We start from the raw sequence: 21,861 nt of genomic DNA, 5'->3' as shown, positions 1-21,861 counted from the left end.
TTTCTATTCTATTCAATCTATTCACTTTAGTTCTATGTTTGCCATGCCGGTTACATCATCACACAGAGCATGCACAGCAGCTAGTTTTTTTCCCCCAAAGAATATTTATGACAAACCTGATGCCATCATTTACATGCCAATGTGTACAGTTCATTTATTTAACTGTTTTTGATCAGTGTCAGGTGTCTGCCCATGTGCTTAGCCAAGGTATCGGATCAGATTGCAAAAAAACTCGATCGAGGCTGTGCAAGTACAAATTGATAATACATGATTAAGATTGTTTGCCTGCATCTTTATGGAGGAAGATGGAGGAACGCTATAATATACAACTTTTTAAAACTTAATATTGAGTTTCTATTTTAATGTTATTCAATGGAATCTTATAAAGTTTCATACTCAAAACACAAATAGCCTCAGATGCTCCTATAGGCTGGACCTATTGGGCTAAACAAAAGATGTTAAACAGGGATCATTTTTGTCAAATTTCCATACCTCTTTCAAATCTATAAAGCACAGTTCCCCGCTGCTCTGAGCTTTTACTGACTGCCTCCTGCAGCCTGCGAGTTCGTCCACTAATCCGTTCTCACTGCACATTAAGATGAGCTGCAAACATGTCGGCAACGGGAAAACTCCAATATTTTGGTGATTCGAACTTCTGCATTAACCCAGTTTATTACTCTCCGTCCAGGTGTGGCCACTGCCAGAGACTGCAGCCTGCATGGAACGAACTGGCCGACAAATACAACGGCATGGATGATCCACCTGTATACGTGGTGAAAGTAGACTGCGTCCAGAACACCAAGTTCTGTTCCAGCGAGCACGGCGTTAGGGGATATCCCACGTAAGTTCTGAATAACACACAGATAGACATAGACGGGGCTAGTTAGGTTTACATTTTAATGGGGAGAGAAAAACCCATCCAAAAATAATGACCTGCAAAACATGATCAGCAGTGGTTAAGATCATAATGTCTAAATATTGTATAAGGTAATCTATATTTTAAATCATTGTATCCACAGTTTTGATGTGTTTTTAGGGATAAGAACCCTTAGTTATCTGTCTAGCTGACTTTGAACCTTCATTTCTTTCATAAGTGAGACTTGTAACATTTTTTTGTATGGGTGAAACTGAAACAAACTGGATCCAACTTTTGATTTAAAATTTACTCCACAAGCTAAGTTAACAAACCCCTCACAGCTTTGAATAGCCTTGTTTTTTATTAGCCATTAAGAGGCGATACATTGACCCGTGGTTAGTTAAATATTATGCCAGCATCCTTCTTCATGGCTAAACTCTAATCTTTCTGCTGATGTCTCTCTACATCTGCAATCACAAAAACAAAAGATTTTCCGTTTTTGTGTGTTTAGACTGAAGCTGTTTAAGCCCGATCAGGAACCAGTGAAGTACCAGGGATCCAGAGATCTGCAGTCTTTGGAGACGTGGATGCTGAAGACTCTTCAAGAGGAACCTTCAGTGGGTGTCATTCTCTCAGCAATCCACCATAAACTTATTTTTCATAATAAAATACAAATAACAAACAAGTTCTACCTGCTTTTGCCGTGCAGGAACCAGAGAGCGAACAAGAACCTCCTAAAGCTCCTGAGCCCAAACAGGGCATGTATGAGCTCACCGCTTCAAACTTTAAGGAACACATATCCAAAGGTACATGTTATGCTTCATTCACTAGTTAATAAGGACGTTTCTTTTTGTGCTGCAGCTGTACAGCTGTAAAAGGAAGCAGTTTCACTTTTGTTTGGTATTTGAATGATTTTCTCAGTTTTCATCCCCACTGGTACATTTCTGTTACCCTCATTAGAGAAAGGAAACGGCTCGTTGCTTTGATTTGAATATCTGACTTACATAATTCAGACAGTAACTAGCTGTTAAATAACGTATCCTGTCACCTGAAGTTTCTGGACCGTTAGCTGGAAAAATAAACCGCTTCAGTAAGAGGAAAGGTTGATTATTAAAATGTATGCTTTCAAGACTCATCATTTCTGTCTTTATAAAACCTGTACACTTTTTTTCTCTTTTTTTGTGAGCTATGATAGAAAGTTATTTTATTTTTTATTTTTTTGTAAAGCAAAACCCTTAAATGCATGGCATCTTTTTTTTATGTGACTGGTTCTGTGTTCTGGATCCAGGTTCCCATTTCATTAAGTTCTTTGCACCCTGGTGCGGCCACTGTAAAGCCATGGCTCCGACCTGGGAGCAGCTGGCCTCCACCTTTGAGCACACTGAAGACGTCAAGATAGGAAAGGTAAGTTCCTCAGATGAAGACCAAAAACGTTTTACAAGTTTTCCATATTTTATTCCTGTCTTTCTGTAAGTCTTAAACTTCATTGTGTTGGATTGTTTTACTGCATGCTGGTAATCTGAGATACTGCTGTTGCAGGGATGGAGTTGTGCTTTATCTGCTCTCTTTAGTGCAGGGTACTTTGTACTGTCAGTTTATCTGTGTGACGGAGCAGGTTGGTAATCATATGAGCTGCCACATGTTTGCATGGGAGGCTCATCAGCAATGCACTGTTTCACTCATTCTGTGGTTCCTGTCTGTGACCCAGGTGGACTGCACACAGCACTACGAGGTGTGCTCTGAGAACGGTGTCAGAGGATACCCAACACTACTGTTCTTCCACAATGGACAAAAGGTGTGAAAGCTGACTCCTCTTATTTGTTTTTGTGTGTAGGATCAACTCAAGTTGTAATGATGCTCTTACTGTTATTATTTTATTTTTTTAGACGGAACAATACAAAGGGAAGAGAGACTTGGACTCTTTCAAAGACTTTGTGGACAACCAGCTGAAAGCTGCACTCACTCCAGAGCAAAAAGAGGAACCAGCCGATGAGCAAAAAGCTAATGAGATTCTCACTGAGGAGCCTGCAGAGGAGGTGAAGGTGGGTAAATACAGCAGACATGTTAGAAATGTTTGAGATTTTGGGGCGTGCAGGTGGAGCAGTGGTTGGCACCCACGACCCATGTACGGTGGCCTTAGTCTTTGGCGACCGGGGTTCGAATCTGGCCTGTGGTGCTTTCCTGCATGTCTCTCCCCCTCTCTCTTACCCCCTTTCCTGTCTGCCTACTGTCCAAAAAATGAGCCACTGGTGACGTTTTAACTCAAAAAATAAAAAAGAAATGTTCAACATTTTGGCATCCAAGAGGAAGGAACCCATGGACTGAGAAAGAAAATGCAGTTATAATGTTGCTAAGAACTAGTCAGGTAGCCTAAAGTTAGAAGAGCTGAGAGCAGTGTGCAGCTTTTAAACAAAAGAGGACAGAAAGCAGCAGAGCGTGACCTCGTTACCACCAACTGTCCTGTTGTATTATGGGATGAGTTGCTGTAATTAGGGTTTAGTTTGTCCTGGGAAGCTGGTTTAGATTTGCTCAAAGATATGGGGTGAAAAAATAACAGTTTTCATTTAAAAATAGGAGAAAATAAGGCGAGGCTTTAGCATTAGTGAGCAAAAAGTGGAGAAATATTAACAGGATAAATCTTTACGAGAAGCTAGTATTTATCTTCAGTTACAATGCAGGTTTATCAGAAATATGAGGTTTCAGAATTGACTGGGAACCTTTAGTTTGTATTTTCAGAGCCAGCTATAAGTTATTCTCATTTCTTACTGATCTTTGACTTTCAGGCTTAGGATTGTTTCTTCTTTAAATGACAATAAGGAGGCAATGACATAACTGTAAAAGGAAAGAACCCATGAACTGATAAATAGGAGGTACAGATTATCGCCTGGTTAAATTTACTTGTAATCTGTTTGACTCTGGGCTCCAAATAAAAATAGATTTCTTTGTAGAGGCTTTTCTAAAATTTTATGTTGGAGGAATGACATGAACTTGACAAAATAGTTTTTACAGACGTCTGTTTTGGGCTTTCTTTGCAGTTTTTCTTACATTTATATCGATAATGGTATTATATTGTATGGACTGAAATTTGAAAATTTTGGGAAATAAGTTTTAGCCATGGCTTTGTTTCCGAATTTCAACAAACCTTTAAAATAAAGTATGTTTGGCAAAGAATGTTGTGCTAAAAAGGCAACATTAGGCCGCTAATGAAAGTCAGTTGTTCTTTAGTTGCCCTGTCGTCTTGACAGTAGACCAATAAAGTTTGTTCATCAGGTTCACTGACGGTAAAGGTTTTTTGTCTGGCTGTGATGTTACTACCTGGAAGAAGAAAGAGAAAGGAAGGCTAATAGTCCTGACCAATGCTGGAGTCTGGAACATTTCCCTGTTGGCCTCAAACAGAATCTGTGGAAGCTTGTTAGGGCCTGAATTAAAGCTACGCTCTTTTTATATGTACTAAACTCCTTCTTATACAGTTGATTTCCAATTTTTTTTTTTAGGTTGGTTATCTCCAGCCAGTGCTGCCAGTTGCTCATTGCTAAATGTAGTAACTTTCAACCTTTTCAAAGTTTCTTAAACTTTACTGAACAGACAGAGCTGTCAACCAACTTGTTGTTCGCCTCATACCAAAATCGTTTTTCAAGATGATGCAAAGAAAAAATTTACACTGTTACCATTAGTTATAAAACTAAGAAAATTAAGTATAAAGAGGTTATCATCCAGAATTGTAAAAAAAAAAAAAAAAAGTTACTTTGAAAGACAAGTGCAGTAAAGCATTTAACACTTTATCCTGCTATACATTTTCTTTTATAATTTAAGTAGTTTAGAAAATGTTTTTTTTTTGTACAAAGCTTAAATTGATGCTTCTGCAAGTGTTTTTAAGCAGCATAATTTCTACTTCAACCTGAGTAATAAACATTGTTACTTTTGACATCTCTGTGAAATGTTTGAGTCAGTATCATCAATAAAATATGCAAAAGTTTAACTCCTACTGTCACAATGGATGATATTTTGAAGTGATGGGTTTCAGTTTCCTTCTGATCTATAAGGATTAACTATTCCATCACTGCTGTTGTCTTTGCAGTCCGATGTGTTGGTGCTGACTGAGAGCAACTTTGAAGAGACTGTGGCAATGGGCTTCACCTTTGTCAAATTCTACGCTCCATGGTAAGATCTGCAATACTGCCACAAACGGGAAAAAGCAAATAGAACAAGTGAATCTTTAAAATAATTGAACTAGGGGCCGCCTTTTACAGTTGACACAACTGTAAAAACACAGACACAACTTATACACTTATACACTGTGCTCAACTTATACACTTATGAAAGGTTTTTAAAGTTAATTGTTACCAGACTTCATGCCAAGGAACAATTAATAAAAATTCGGTAATGATCCAGATAATCTCTGAGTTTTAGCCGGTTCCTAGCAGAGGTCTGCATGCTTTTCTAGATGTTCTTTTTATTTATTTAGATTTTTTTCCCATCTGAATTGAGTGACAGCACTTCAAAATAACGTCAAGTAAGAGCTTGAAAAGTCTGTCTGGTATTTATGACCTAATTTAGTGAACATTAAAGTTAAATAAAGGTCTTTGATTAGCTCACTTGCTGTCGCTAAAGTCATGTTCATTGCATTGTTTCAAAATGTAAGTAAATAATTGAATTATTTAATGTAAAATCTAATAGACTGACTCTTATTAGGTTATCTTATTAAAAGCTGATTAAATAAGTGGAGTTTCATACTGCAGGTTTTATGTTATTTCTTCACAATGATGCGATCTGTGATCTGTCAGTCAGTAAAGTGACACCTGCTCTCCTGCTGTGTAGGTGTGGCCACTGCAAGCATCTCGCTCCGACTTGGGATGATCTCTCCAAGAAGGATTTTCCTGGCCTCACCGACGTGAAGATTGCCAAAGTGGACTGCACCGTGGAGCGCACGCTGTGCAACAAGTATTCTGTAGGTGTTACCAATAAAAGTCTCTCAAACTGGTGATTAAACAAACCCCTGATAGTGATGTTTTTTTTTCTTTTCCTTAGGTCCGAGGGTACCCCACGTTGATCATCTTCAAAGCCGGGGAGCAGGGTGACGAGCATCACGGAGGCCGGGACCTGGAGAGTCTGCACAGCTTCGTGATGAGGCAGGCGAGAGACGAGCTGTAGGAACAGACGCGGCTCCTTTACCTGGACTCTCCTCCCGTGTGGTGACCAGGAGGACATCACCCCCGCTCTACAGTTTTATTTCCTTCAAGAAGGAGTTAAACCAGCACCAGAGGGATTTTAACATCTGGGTCTCTCTTTGTAGACAGAAAAATTAGAATGTATTTTCTATAAATCTCCCAAGTTTAAAATCTTGTAAGGATGCTGGTTGGGGCTGTAGATGAAGTGTGATTCCCTCTAAAACTACAGCTCTACCAACATGTTCATTAAAAACATGTTTGTTTGTTTGTTTTTCAGTATGTTTCACTTGTAAGCCATTATTGTTGCAGCACTTGAGTCAAAATATTGATATCCCACAGATGAGGTTGAGGGTTATTTATCTACTGATGGCCTATCTGACTTAACTCCTCAGGGAAACAACCAACAGGACCAGAACATGTAATTATCTGACCCATGAATGAAGACCAGATTCTTTTCATGAAGCGATCAGTCACCTTCATCTATCAGCCTTTTATTTTTATACACATTTGGTATCTTAAGTCATGCACCAGTTATTTTTGTTAGGCTTAGGTGGATAAAGGATATAAAGTTAAGAGGATAAGAAAAGCCTGCTTAGGGTAATTCTTGTCTTTATAACTTGATTGTTTTGTATTTTTTAGGTCTAATCCATAGATTATTTTCCTGCTAGCAGTTTGAAATAAAAAAAACAGATCAATATTTCTTGAAAAAAAAAATTATAAGCACCTGAGTAGGGGTTAAAAATCAAAACTTAAGTTGCACCAAATCCATTTGTTTTCACATATAGAAATCTGCCTCTTTTCTGGAGAAATTATTTCAATAGTTTTTTTGAATATAATGACCCTACATGTAGCAAACTCCATCCACCCGCCTGTGTCAGTTTATGTTCTTGTTCCTGCTTATGTGAAAAACATGCTGTGATGTAGGACTTTTTATTGTCCAACCCAGGTACACAGACGGGCAACACCGGCAGTATTTTTTACGGCAGTCATTTTTTTTCTTTAAAAACCACATGGTCTAAAATCAAGTCTGATGACAGTATATATATTTTGTCTTTTTCATGGGGAATGAGATGTTTTGTAAAAAAAAGAAAAATGAAAAAAACATGGCAAGTTGTGACGAGATTTCATAATAAATTTTTCAAAAATCAGTTTGTATTTTTATTTTTTATTTCTGGCTTTAATGTGGTATTTTTTTTCAGTAAAAGGTGCAATAAATAAGCTGAAAATGTACACGTATTTACAAAAACAGTCTGAAAATGATCACAAATGTAAACAGCAGCTTTCCAGAGGTATATAATATTTAAGTTCGGTTAGGCACAAAAGGTACTGTGATTGGTTTGGATACATTATTTTTGGTTCAAATATGTTCTCTTAAATACTTGATTAAGGCTCACAGTAACATGCTCAGATGGGAAGACGCTGCGGCTAAATCTGAGCATAATGTCGCTCTAGGGTTTACAGAAGAGAAGAAGTGGCTGTTTTAGTCTCTGTAAATGTTTTTCCACAATCTCTTGTCTGGGTTAGATGTGTTTGTGAGCTTTGCAATTGTAGAAAAACAAATGTCCGTTTGTGGCATGTAGGAGGGTAAAAGGGCTGAATTTCGCTCCTTTTTGTAGAAAAACAAGAGTTTGGCCTCAACGTGCATCATGTGAAGCTGCATCTCAGCCTGAACTTGGCAAATATTGACTCAGAGAGCATTATTTGGAGGAGTCTGCTACTAAAACAGAATGCGGTCACTTTGGTCGAGTCCAAATTATATTTTTGGGAAAGTAAATATGGCTTGAGAGGAAAATACAGTAGGAAAGAGGATAAATACGAATGCACTGACTGATGCATCAGTTTACATTTGCTGTGAAGTTACCACTGGCCTCGTTTATTCCCATCTGGATATTACAGGTTCTCTATCAGCTGAGCAAGGAAACTGATCTTTAGTCTGTCTCCTCAGACGTCATCCACCATGTTTTCAATCAAAGAGGAGATGGGGAGGAAGGCAGCAGTATGACTGGTCCCACAACAGATGGGCGGATGTTTTTCTTCGAAGCAGTTTTTTATTGAAATATGTCCATTATCTGAGAAAAGATGTCCGGCTGAGGTGAGCCTGGCCCAGTCCTCCCTGGTGCTTGGTGTCAGTGGCAGCCACAGGCGCGTACCACCATGTTTTTGTACTTTTTCAGGATGACATTGGAGTTGTCATCAAAGAAGAGCACTGAGATGGCATTGAGTTTGGTGGGGGCACAGCACGGCTTCGGTACATTCTCAGGGTTCATCAGGTGCACCTGGAAATGAGGGAAAATCTTATTTTCAGCACTTTTACCATTGTAACAGATCCTTAAACACAAACATATGTCTCTTTTACTTAAAGGTATAGTGGAGGATCTTCTTTTTTCCAGGTTATAAATCATTTTGATGACTGGCCATCCTATGTGCTCGTCCCTATTTTCACTTACCGGTGGTGAGTCTGTCATAGTGGAAAACTTGCAAATCTTTTGGACAGTAATCTTGTACGAGCGATGCAAACAGCAACTTTTAAACAGCATGCACGAGTAGAAATGGACTTGTGCACGCTCTCGCACGCGTTTAATGAGAGTTCCCTCTCACGAGCGGTTACAGGTTTGTATATGCGCATTTACTTATTTATTTATTTTTTCGCGAAAATCTTCCACTATACCTTTAAGACAATAGGACCCTTGCATCATACTGTTCTGTGGTAAAATATTTTCTTTTTTTTAGTCACACTTATATTTTTTTAGTAAAACTAATTCAAAGGCAAAGGAAATCGGATTAAATTGGATTTGAACACCTTAATTTCACAAACTGATAGTTTATCCAGTAGGACAATCATTCAAAGAGTCTAGATTTTCATTGCAAAGAACATCTGTTGCATCATCATGAACTAGTCATTTATTCCAAAGAAAAAACTCAAATCTGTTTTACAGCCGAAGCTGGAGAAGCTTGAAGGTGGTTGGTTGGTGCCCGCAAAGTGGTTCAACCACCAATAAGGTTATTGAGACAAATACTTCCTCACATTGTAAAAACTTTTTCACCTAAATAAACAAAATCATGAGTGGATAATTTGTCTATTTTTTTATTGATTTTCTGAAATATTAAATGTGACAAAAAATAAATAAATCAAAAACATCTTCATAGGAAATTCAACCCTCATGTTATATAAAGGATTTCTCTTTGCCCAGTTATATTTATCTCCTTTAAATGTTAGCGTTACAACACAACTTAGCACACGACTGGAAAATTATCCATAGTTTTTTAAAAATGTGTGAAACAAAACCATGATAAATCAGAAAATCTGATATGTATTTTTTTATTTAGTGCAATATTTAACCCCAGTTAAGATGCAGCTGTTCTGAGAAGTTGACACCAATGGTCTTTTTTAGGATGCATTATGGAAGAAAACCTATTATATGCACCAAAGATTTGAGACAAATACAGTAAAATGCCTTAGATCAATAACTTTTATATTAAATTGGCTCAGTCAAAGTCCAGCACAATTAGACATCTATGGTCAAAGTTACAAGTCTAAGATCACAGATACTCTTTTTCATTTTTTAGTTTGACTGAGACTGAGTCGTTATGCAAAGAAGAATTTAAAAAACGTTGAAGTGCAAAGCTTAGTAAACCACAACAGACTGGGAGATCAATGTAAAGGTGATAGAATCATGGATTATTTACAAACCATTTCAAAACCATGTCTCCCTTTTTCTCTCTTTTCACAATTATGCACTTCTTTCTGTTGGACTACCATATTTAATTTAATCCATATATATGTATTATGCTGCTTGTTACAAGACAAAATCTAAAAAGTTCGTTTCAATGAATGAATTTGGGGGCTACTGTATGTTTTAAGTTATTTCAAATCAAAATGATTGATAAAGTTACCTAATCCAATAATTATTGGATTAGATAACTTTGATACACACAGTTGCGCTATTTCTATCTGAAAAAACACCTCTATGAGCACAATAATGCCATTGCATCAACAGGGCATCACACCGTGGACACACACATATTGTATATAAGTATGCATTAGGTGGAGTAGGGTGGTCCTACCAGCGTTTGCACGATGGCGTGGTTGGTGGCATTCATGTGGCCGTTCAGAGGGAAAGAACACTCTCCATCACAGTAGTTGGCGGCGTAGCCTTCAGGGGCGATAATCCAGTCCTGAAGAGACACAATAAAAACAAAGTTTCCTTGAAGCACATGTTCCTTTTTTTTTAGCTTTTCTCATTATCTATGTTTATGCAGCTATTGTAGAACTTCTAAAGTTAGTTTTCCTAGGTATTTGGTTTATGTAATTGGTTTTACATAAAAATAAAAAGCTAAAAACCTGAGCTCATGACATCTATAAGGACAAATATGTGTGACTATCTCTACCTGATGAGCTATCAGCATTATTTCACTCTGTTCTGATTTTTTACCCTCTGTTTTTAGCTACAGCTCTTCCTTTTTTAATCCCACTTTTCCACCCTGTCATATGTGGACATGAATTTGTCTCTAAAGCAAGATTAATGGGTCATGTACAATTTAATGTTAGGTTTATAATAAAACTACAGTACATTGTTGATGTAATGTGAGCGTTCAGGTGAGTAATTGCTTGCTCTATTCCTCTAGATGTCAGTGGTGTGTTAACAGCTATCGGCATGTTTGTAAAGATGAATGCATGGCTGCCCTTTTCTCCAACTGCTTCTTTGTAAACTCACACCTGCAGGCTGACATTTGGCTCTGCTCCCACTCAGCTGTGTGTATCAGGCTCTTTCACTGTTTTTATCTGGCTTGTTAGAAGCCGTTTCTTATCAGTTCGCAAGAGTGGTCTGGTGTTTAAAGAGAGCAGAAGCAGCTGCACCATGTTTCCCTGCTTTATTTTGGTCTCAGTAAGTTTTCTGTGATAATTGTATATAGATGTTTAATTTTAGTACATTTCACCACTTGTATTTGCACTAACTTAATCACTCTGAACTTTATTTGCCATAAATAAGAAGGAAAACCATGTTTATTGGCCCATACTTGTTTATTTAAATTACTTAAAAACTTTGTTTGACAAAAAATTAAATATAAAAATAAAATCTGTAAGCCATGATCAAAATATGTGCCAAATATTAGGCTCTGCATCAAAGCACAGGAAAATTATAATTGTTTCCAAGTAAGCATGTGCATAATTGTACTTTAATTACCACAATACTGTAACAGGTACAGAAAAAAACTAACAAGATTTGGGGTTTTAAAATTAGCATCACTTAGCATCATTCAGTACTGGTTTGTTAAATTGGGTGTGGGTTTTGATATTTTACTACCAGAGAAAAATAAAGTTGGATAAAAAGTAAATAAAGTACTTACTTAATCCGTAAAACAAAGAGAGAAATAATATCAAATTCTACATAATTATCCTATTTTTTTTAACCATCATAGAAAAAAGGATAACTAAAGTTTATATTCATCCTTTCTTCCTTTTTATAAAGTAAACATAAAAGAAGTTTATCAACTTTTTCTCTATAATTAAGATTGGTTCATGGTTAGAAGGTGAGTTCACCACAAAAACAACTAAAGATGTCTTAATTTAAGTGTGATTTAGCTTAATCTGAGCAGGTAAATAAGATGATCAGCCAATGGAATTGGTATTTTCTCACTCAAAATGAGATAATTTGATATTAAGCACTTGTAATAAGACAATGAAGTTGATGTTTTTTGCTATTTTGATTGTAAAATGTCTTATTTCATTGTCAACTGACCATTTTATCTGCTCAATTCAAGAAAAATGAACTTGTTTTAAGAAAAATGTAGGTATCTGAAAGCACCAACATCCTTCATTCATCCAGTTAAACCATTTAGTCAGTGAAGTTTTGAAGCAGCCAATAACGACCGACACATAAAACTACCAAATACAAAAAAACTTATTCAACAACAAGATCTCATTAACATGTTTAAAACATGAAGATACCTGCCAGCCCAGCTCCCTGAAGCTAACATACAGCTCATGTCTTTTGCACGCCGTCTTCTGATTGCTGCTGTTGTAGTCTGAAACAGAAGAGCAGAACTCATTAGGAGACATTAGGATCAGCTTAAAGTGAATTTAGCACCAGTGGATTAGGGCTGACTGGATCCTGTCAGCCTCTCAGCCCATGAAAGGAGAAAAACAAAAAATAAATAAATATAACTCCTCCCTCCAAGAATCATGACGTAAAAGACAATTAAATAGAGTGAAAACAAACATTACACTCTGGGTCTGAGAGCAGAAGAAAAAACAACTGCACTCGTGTAATACTCAGGGTGGAGAAGGCTGGGAGGGCGTGAACCACAGCCTAGGCAGCAGTGCTCATTACATGGGCCTGTGCGTCGTACGTGCTTCTGGATGATGCATTTGAAGGCGTGCCTAATTGAATTTTCCTATGTCAGCTAATATCTGGCATAAGTACAAGTGGTGAGACGGTGACAACTGTGTTTATGGACTCTGCAGCCATGCAGTCCTTGCTAATCATCTCTGTTCCATCCTGCAGGCGCCATGCAGACAGGTACAGGTTTTGGTTTTCAGGCTTGAAGAGGTCATTGCTGGCAGTCGTCACCATGCTGAAGTCCAGATGGTGACACTGACTTTCCAAAGAGGGTTTCAAGGACTGCCTCTTTTGCTTTTCCTGTCTTCTTTGTTTGGGTTGATTTTATTGTTAGGTTTAAAATTTCATCATGAAGCTCTAAAGGGCAGAAGATGGTAAAAAAAAAATAGAACATGGCTTCTGTGGTGATGGCAAAAGTCCTCATTCTCACCCAGGATACAGACGCTGCAGCAGTCTACAGATGGACAATCCATCACATACACTCTCTCATAACCATAGTAAGGCTGATCTCAATAGATCAATTGACCCTGACATGTTTTTTATCTATTGGTGGAAATGAGAGTACCCTGAAAAAACGCACACATGCACAGGGAGAGTATTCAAACTGTACACTGCAAAAATTGAAATCTCAATAAGTCATTTCAACTTAAAATATGAGCATTTGAGGAGGTAAGTGAGACGCTTTGACAGTTTACATTTAAAATGAGAAAAAAAAGTCTTATTCCAAGTGCATATTATCTAGTCATCTTATTTTAAGAGTAAATAAACAAATTCTATTGACAAATAATCTTACTTACCTGCTTAAATTAAGGTTAAATACACTTAATTTAAGAAATGTTTACTTATTTCCAGGTCATTTTTGCTCCAGCCTGGATTTTGTTCTAAAATCTGTATCATTGTGCAACTTTATTGAAATTGTATCTATTGTCATTTATAGTCTCTTTTTTATGATGATTATTGCTATCAGTTACACGACATTGATTAAAGCTGATTAAATATTCCAATTACACATTTAATTAGTTATTATTTATGGATTTAACAGCAGCTGAACAAGTGCTTATATTACAGTAGGCCCTTTCCTTTCTTTTAAAGTACTAAAAAGTAGTTTTTTAAATGTAATTAAGTACAAAAATGTACAAATTCTCCATAAATGGAGGTGGCTTTTTTTTTTTAAATCCTTCAGAGTTGTGTTTTAAGTGTGTGCCTGTCAGAGGAGGCATGAGTCAGAGCCCTGCCTGAGATTTGTCACTCAGTCACAGCCACCCAGCCTCTCACCCTCACCCTCGCACCAGCCTTGTTTGGTCAGCTGGAGTTGGAAGGAGACGCACGCATAAACGCGCATGCACAGACAGACAGTGTAAACAAACAAGCTTCACTTATGGACGGGTCATTGATTTTGGTTCCTTACATCTCCGTGTCCATCATTCATGAGCAGTGGCATTTGGATAACAAACAGTACAACACACCCACACATTAATGACCCCGTGTTTATGTGTTGGGAAGCCAAGGCCACTCCAGCGGCTCATTAAAGATTTGTCATTTAAAATCACCACAGCTGGTTGCGTTCGGATTTCATCATCGGGTTTAATGTCACTTCTAACAGCACCGTCCAGACCCGAATGTATTAGCTGGACTTGTGTCATATGAAATTGGATTTATTACCCTTCATCTGAGGCTGAAAGAATAAAGAGCTAAGGGAAGTACAAGTGGGATCCAGATGAGTTTTCTTTTTTAAAGTCCAGGCGAATCTGGGTGGGTTCTGCATGGTTGACTGAACTCCGTAGGGTGCAGGAAACTAAAGGTGAGACGGAGTACGGCACAGAGCGGTGCAGTCAGGTCAAAGGGCCAGCTGTTAGCGTCCGACAGAGTCAGGTGTTTCCCTCGTTTATTGCTCCTTCCTTTCCAATAGGAAGGGCCGTTCACTGGCTGCAGGCTAATGTGGAAATACATAATTTACTGTATATGGGTCGTCAGTCTGGCTTCGGCGTGCGCGGCTCAATGCTCACAAGCAATAAACGTGGGGTCAAGAGCTGGTCCTGCCTCCCTGTGGACCGAGTGACCTTCCAGCATCCTCTGCTACAGAGAGCACACAGAGTTAAAGGCTGTAGTTCAGGAAAACACACACACACCAGGCGACACACTGGTCCTGGATTAGCCGCCTCAGATCGGGACTGTTTTTCCTATAAATATTCAAACGAAAAGTCCACTTGGCTTTGCATTGTTAGGAACAGTTATGCTGTGGAGTGTTTATATACAGGAAACATCCAAGGACAGAGGAAAAGCACGGCTGAAGGGACAGAACCCACTGGCTGAGAAACTTGGCTGACATGATTGGAACTTGAAGTGGGATTTATAGGAAACGAAAAAAGAAACACAGCTGTAGTGAAATAGCTGGGGTCAATAATTAGATATTGTAAAAAAGGCAGAGGTATGTTTTTCACACACAGCCACAAACCTTGTTGAATATTTTGTTTGCTTTTGGTGCCATAGACATAAAAATCTAAGAAAGCATGTTGTTAATTTGTATCGACCCAACTTTACTTTAATCCCCCTACATATACTCAGTTAACCCAAACCTTAGAAGTCTTCTTCTGAGGGTACAGAGAGCACCTGACTGTTTGGTTCTCAGTATTAATGCAGCTCTTCTGTAAAGGTCTTAAAGGAGAACGTCATCCATGCAAGTTTTTTTTTTTATTTTTTTTTTTACTTTATTTAACCAATGTACATTACACCAGGCAGCTACGCTCTACCCCTTATTTATTCGGCTAGCTAATCTGAATCATTCAATTCCATTTGGAGATATCTGTGGTAGCAGCACTAGACATCTTCCAGGCATGTGAGTAAAACTAGCAGCAGTTCAGCGGACAGGAAAAATTAATGGTAGACGAAGCGCGCGGATGATGTCATACACACGCCGCTTTGTTTTTAACAAATAGAAATATAAAAAATATAACCGCGGATGTCTGGGGGACGGTTATTCACCTACATGTTATGAATGCTGGCGTACCATAAAGAATAAATTATGAACAGTTTAGTTTGTGCCTTCAAGTCGTTGCCCATAGGAAGACGTTACCTGGATATAACGGAATATCTTCAGAACGGCTCCAAATGACACAAAAGTAATATGGGTGAGTCGAACATGATGTAATGACGTAAAATCAAGGGGCCAATGTAAAAAAAACAAAATTCCCTTTTAAAGGTTTATCAGAGAGCATCAGTGAACATGACGAGCAAAGAACACGGTAGAGACATCAGAGATTAAGAATTAATTGGAGAAAACACTCCTCTGGAGTTCGGTTACTGGAGTAGATTGTAAACCCAAGAATTAAACGTTGGACAAGTTACAACAGTTACTTTGGGCACAGTTCAACCAAGCACTGGAGCAGATCACTTACACTTTGAATGTGTGCCCTTAGAAAATTAGAAGAACAAGAATAAAAAGGAGAAGTACAGTACAGGAGGACTATATACGCTGCTGAATCTACATAACGTTACCTGGCCCCAACTTAAAGCATGTGTGAAAGCAAACCATGTTAAAGGTATGAATCTTCTCCCATAAAAGCTTTAACGATTAATGTATACTTTGTTGTGGAAAAACCAACACCGTCACTGCATCTTCACTCTGATCAAACTGTCATTACTATGGAACATGGTGGTGGCTGCATCATGATCTGGGGTGTGTTTCTTCAGCAAGGGAAAGGACGATGATCCGAGTTTATAGTAAAAGAAGCCATGTTTCTGTTCAACTAACATACAAATTATAAGTGAACCTCTAACAGGGAAAATGCAAATTTACGATGTTTCTTGTCGGCTTAAAGCAAATTAACCAAGAAATACAAAGCGCAATGTCGTCATAGACCGTCATCCATATTACATCATCACTCAAGGCAGCAATAAACAGGAAGTAGAAGCAGTAATTTAGCACTGACCATAGATCAGTAATGACAGAAACGTTTAATGACTCTGTGCGGTTATTAGACAAGTTGTTCTTACGTTAACTTGTAGCTGGTAATGGGGACATTGCTTCCAACCATGTCTACACGCAATATAGGAACATCTGGTAAGACGGTGACATCAGAAACAGCTGATCAGCTACTTGAAGTCAAAAGTGCACTGGTAGAGCCGATTGGAAAAGTGCTTCCTTCTCCAGTTTTTATTATTGACCGTTTTTTGCAAAAGGTAAAAAACGTTTTAAAAACTTTTTTGCAGTTTTTTTTTTTTTTTATCTTGTTGCATCCATCATGCCTTTCTGATGCGATACTTCAAAATGCGCATTAGAAAAATGCACCTAGAGACAGAGCTAAATACAGGCTGATCCTGGTTGGAAAACTGTTCTTAAAGACTTAAGACTGTGATTTTAACAAAACATGACAAGTTTTGAACAAATGCATATGTATAAGACAATATAGTGCCATCCGTGAGTGGTATCCCTGTTAAAAGTCTGTGCAGCTCCTTAGGACTCTGCAGGTAATGTGCAATATGTGCTGCATTAAAATCTTGTAAAATGTTCCCTAGCTTAAAGTGCACACAGCCATGTTTTATACACACTTTCACACAGACCCCCTGCTCCTTCATCCAGGTCTGCTTTATGATGCGTGACATTCAGCTTCGGGTCAAATCACAGCCAAGGGTGGAGGGTGGATGAAGCCGCAGTGCTGCATTTGCACTCATAAGATTACAGTAGAAGCTGGTAACATGGAAAAGCTTGGAAATATTTAATGCCCTTAAGTTTGCTTTAAGACACCTAAATTGATGTCCTATTCTGTCTTATTTTTATGAAAACGAGGATAAGGTCTTGATAAGAAAAATACAAATAAAGCAAAAATCATTGAAACAGGTTTTATTTCTCCTTTTATCATAACAGAATCCAATAATAAAATAACAGATTTTTTTTCAAAGTGAAAAAACAAGATTACCCCTCTGACCCAAAATAATCTAACTCTTAAATATCTTTAATCCTAAAGCTCAGTTTAAGATTCAAAACCACATCAGGCTTTGCAGTAAACTTCCCGCTCATTCTTTTCTTACACACCAACATATTTTCCTTACACCTCACGGCCTTCAAAGAATCAGCATTTACAGTCTGTGGGGCTTTTTAAGAGGAATAAAGCTGATATTTACTGTGGGCTTTCATTGAGTGTAAAAGTCCAGATTTGTGGTGCCCATAAACCACATCTCTCCTTCCTGCTTGTAAAAATTTAATGCCACACAGCTACTGCTGAGCTCTGGCTCCCATGAGGCCTCCATTCATTTCTTTTTTTCCTTTTCCCTGACAGACCAGAGGTGGTGAGGAACATGGAGAACAGACGACACATCTGATGCTATATCATGCCAACATCAGCCGCACATTAACTCATTACTAAGACTAGATAAAAATCATTATTCATCCCAAAAAGTTTCATCATTTATCATTTGTAGGCAATGTAATCAAAACACCAAAGTTAATAATTGGTGTAGTAGCTGTTGATGTTATTATTTTCTAATGCTTTCGCTCATTTACCATTAAAAGTCAAATTGATTTATTGTTTCTTTTTTGGTTATAGGTGATATTTGCATCAAGTCACAATTTATGACCAAAATCGTTTCATTTAGAGTCTCTTAGCATTGACCCATAATAGAGCCCTTCAGTTTAAGTGTGTCTTAATCCTTTCCTATCATCATATTAGTTTTAGTATCAGATAGAGATGTTATTGGGTCATGCAATATTGAATTTCAATTTATTCTTTTATGTTTAGGGGAAAAAATCTTAATGATAAGTAAAGAATCAACAACTGTCATCAAGTGATTGTACAGTAATAGCCAAACACTCTTTTTATGTTTTTTGAGCATCAACAGGCTGTTTAAAGGTCATGCCGTAGCATCTCCATTGGATTTAGGTTGTGAGTATGGTTGCCTCTCGTTTTCTGTCTCGTTTGTCTTTCAGCTATTTATCGCTGGACAATTGCTTGTGTCCTAGAGCAGACCTCCAGTTGTTCTTGAGCTTTAAGGTCACAAACTCATGGCTGAACGTTTTCCTTCAGGACTCTTGTAGAAAACAGAATTCATTGTAACATCAATTAAGGTAAGTATGTCAGGTCAACAAATAGCAACCTCCACACTGTACCAATATTAGAAATGATAAAGGTTTTCTAAAATCACCAATTGATTTGATGCATAATTTAATTGGACTCCTGATAGAGCCTAAAATGAAGAGGAAGCTCAGGTAGGACTGAGCTTTTGCTGTTGCAGCTCCAAAGCTCTGGACTTACGTCAGCACATCAGATAGGGCCTTTTCTCTGACTTTTTTTTAAATCTCCAACTTTTTCGCTTTGGCATTTTACACCTAGCATGAAAATGGGCTTTATTTTATATTTTTATCTTTTACCTAATTTTATTAATTTTATTATCTATCCATCCATTTTCTTACACGCTTATCCCAAGTGGGGTCGCGAAGGGAGCTGGTGCCTATCTCCAGCTGTCTACGGGCGAGAGGCGGGGTACATCCTTGACTGGTCGCCAGTCCATCGCAGGGCAACACAGAGACAAACAGGACAAACAACCATTCACACCTAAGGAGACTTTAGAGAAGCCAATTAACCTAACAGTCATGTTTTTGGACTGTGGGAGGAAGCTGGAGTACCCGGAGAGAACCCACGCATGCTCAGGGAGAACATGCAAGCTCCATGCAGAAAGAACCAAGGCCGGAAATTAAACCGAGAACCTTCTTGCTGCAAGGCACCAGTGTGAATGTTATTTTTAGCCATGTTTTAGCTGTTTTGTCTTTTATCTGTAATGTTTAATGTTTTGTTTTTGTTTTTCTGCAAAGCACTGTGGATGTTTTATAAGTGCTTTTCAAATAAAATTGGACTGGATTAGATAACAATGTCTCCTAATGCCACTTTTTTTTTTAAAAAAGGTGGAAAGGTGAATGGTAAAATGAACTCTACTGAAAAGACATCTCACATCTTCACGTGGTAAAAGTTGTCATTATTGATCTAATTCATTAAGACATTTTATGTGAGATAAATTCAGACAGAACACATTTTCAACATATTTTCCCAGGATGCATTAGATCTGGCTGATCTGATATGACCCCCAAAAGAAGTCCTAGGAAGTCCATTATTTGATAAGAAAGTTTTAGCTTTGCAAATATTAACAACAGATTATTTTAAAAAGCAACTAAAAAACAATAGTTTTTTGTTCTTCCTGATTTACAGCCAGTCTAAATACTTAAACTTCCTGTTAAAAAAAGGATTTCCTTTAATAAAACGTTAATGTGAACACAAACTGTGGCACATTAGAGCAGTTTGCCTACCTGTGTTTAACCTGGAAATGAGTCTCTGTGCATACAAACATCCTGCTAGACCACATGACTCCACAACTCTGTGCTAAAAACCAAATCCCATTGATTTCATTGAGAAGGAGCAGCGGCTGTTGGTTCCCACCCTGTGTGTTGAATAACTGAGGAAACACAGAACGTTTCCTCAAAGTGTAACTCTTGATAAACCGTAAACCGATATTAACCTGACTCCACAAAGCCTGCCATTCATAAACCCCTCCCCGCTCTTTCACCAAAACCCGTCTTTTGGGCGGAAAAAAGCTGTAAATAATATTTATCGCAAACGGTTCCGAAAATAGAAGGATCCCGTAGTGCCATTTTAGATAGTGTAACCACACTGTTAGCTTTAGTGACATAAAAGGTCATTTAAGCCAGAGAAGGCCCACTGTGTCTCAAATCAACCACACTGTAGAAATGGGGCCAGTTCAAGAAAAACCCAAAGATCCCTGCTGTTCAGCTGACATGACTTCCTACAGCGTCCCAGCCGCCATGAAGACATGAAAGCAGGACAGTCCCTGCAATCTCTGACGTTTCGCCTCTCCTTCCCCTCCTCGTTCCTTCAACCTTTCGGCTGAGGTTTATCTTTCTTCCTGTCTTTCATCACAGAGGTTATTAAACCCCACGATGGAGCTCCTCCATGTCTAATTACTCTAACGGTAAACAAAAAGAGCTGGGGTGGGGACGGAGCGAGGAGAAGGCGGTGAAGGGTGGAGAGGAGTGACAGATGAAAAAACACAGCTGGCTGAGCGCCGTGTTATTATAATTCTTTAAGCGATACTGTTAACTTTGTCAGTCTTTTAGCTGCACGGCTAATGACTGGCTATACCTAATTACAGGCCGCCTGGGCTGCGCCGAGACGCAGTATTCCTTCCCCGGATGGTTGTTAACCTCCCCCGCAGCAGAGAGCCAAAGACCCAACCCGATTCTTATTACCCTCTGTGCCCACTAAATGCCAAATTAGCCTTAAAGGTGTTGCATTGTTCTTTTACTGAGTTTAGCAGGCATAAAACAGAGCGGCCGTCTATTAAATAAGTCAGAATAAGTAAGCAGATCTGTTCATTAATTCCCTGTTATGTTAACTGTTTGCATTTTCAGTCAAAAAGTGAGAAACAAAAATGATTTATTACAGTTTCAATCAGGGAAATATTTGAGAATTAATGTTGCAGAAATGTATTTGGCTCATTCGGTCCAATTCAGTCATCTGGAAGATATTTATTCTCACATGTTGTTTTAAATCCAACACATTAAAAAACTTTGAACATGGGGAAAGAAAGGTCGGAGATATCACAAGGATTTCAGTTTAGGTAATCAGGTTTTCTCTCCAGCAGCATGTTAGTGGGTCTAAAAGAAGTGAAAAAAATTAATCAATTTTCTAATAAAACAAAGTCCTATTGAAGTAAATAAATAAAGAAGTAGCTTAAAAATTATCTTTAAAAAAATCTTGAAAAGAAAAATTTTTATTTGTTTGTATTCAGCCCCTCTGGGAAAACATTTTGTGGAATTAACTTTTTTAACAATCCTAAATACAACTGGATTTAGTTAAGGGTGAGTTATACTAACACATTTATAAGCTCTGCTTCAGGTTTAGGGTCCTTTTGGAAGGTAAACTTCAACAGCCTTACAGTCAGCATCTCTCTATAGGACTTAGGCAAACAAGATATTACATTTTTTTTATTAAAAGACTTTATAACATGTTGCTGCACACTTACATCTGAGGGAACCAACAGATAAATCAGTCATTCAATAAACGAACAGTAATTTATGGTTGTCTGCTTTAGAGGATTGTCTTTAGAGTCAGATGCTAAAACGGGATAAAATATGGAGACAAATGGTTCAAGGTCAAAACCGAAGACTTTCTTTCAATGTTTGGCTAATCGCTCTGAGTGCTGGTCAGCTTTTCTTCCGGTGTTGCCCCCTTTTCAGCTCCACGCATTTTACCATAAACCAGCACATCGGCTCTGCAGAAAGAAATGCTTTCCTGCAGCATAAAGCTGTTGCTGCAATGTTTCATAGTGGGCATGTTTCATGCACATTTGGCGTTTTGGGCAAACACACCTTATTCCAGGTATGGTTGAGTTGTAGTTGTTCTACTTATTCTGCTTAGAGATGATATGTTAACTAAAATGTTTAGAATTTGGGGTATAACATAGCATAGCTTTACACTTCTTCACAATTTTA

General features: G+C 38.1%; 2 protein-coding genes across 2 annotated transcripts in view; one reads left to right on the top strand and one right to left on the bottom strand.

Annotated features, from left to right (window-relative positions):
- The window catches only part of txndc5 (thioredoxin domain containing 5 (endoplasmic reticulum)), an 11,036-nt gene extending 4,325 nt beyond the window's left edge, over positions 1-6,711 (top strand). The window contains exons 2-10 of the mRNA XM_015396284.1: positions 689-841; positions 1,368-1,473; positions 1,566-1,662; positions 2,145-2,260; positions 2,565-2,651; positions 2,743-2,898; positions 4,935-5,017; positions 5,675-5,804; positions 5,885-6,711. Coding sequence (XP_015251770.1) covers positions 689-841; positions 1,368-1,473; positions 1,566-1,662; positions 2,145-2,260; positions 2,565-2,651; positions 2,743-2,898; positions 4,935-5,017; positions 5,675-5,804; positions 5,885-6,007 — 1,051 coding nt within the window. The 3' untranslated portion in view covers positions 6,008-6,711. The remainder of the gene's footprint in view (positions 1-688; positions 842-1,367; positions 1,474-1,565; positions 1,663-2,144; positions 2,261-2,564; positions 2,652-2,742; positions 2,899-4,934; positions 5,018-5,674; positions 5,805-5,884) is intronic.
- Positions 6,654-21,861, bottom strand: part of LOC107098545 (bone morphogenetic protein 6-like) — a 62,399-nt gene continuing 47,191 nt past the window's right edge. Inside the window, exons 5-7 of the mRNA XM_015396283.1 lie at positions 11,975-12,051; positions 10,090-10,200; positions 6,654-8,300 (exon numbers count right to left, since the gene is read on the bottom strand). Coding sequence (XP_015251769.1) covers positions 8,151-8,300; positions 10,090-10,200; positions 11,975-12,051 — 338 coding nt within the window. The 3' untranslated portion in view covers positions 6,654-8,150. The remainder of the gene's footprint in view (positions 8,301-10,089; positions 10,201-11,974; positions 12,052-21,861) is intronic.

The sequence above is a fragment of the Cyprinodon variegatus genome, unplaced genomic scaffold, assembly GCF_000732505.1.
Source record: "Cyprinodon variegatus isolate N-32 unplaced genomic scaffold, C_variegatus-1.0 Scaffold788, whole genome shotgun sequence".
Taxonomy (NCBI): Eukaryota; Metazoa; Chordata; class Actinopteri; order Cyprinodontiformes; family Cyprinodontidae; genus Cyprinodon; species Cyprinodon variegatus.
Note: the sequence above shows the minus strand (reverse complement) of the source record. Positions and strands in the feature narration are given on the sequence as shown.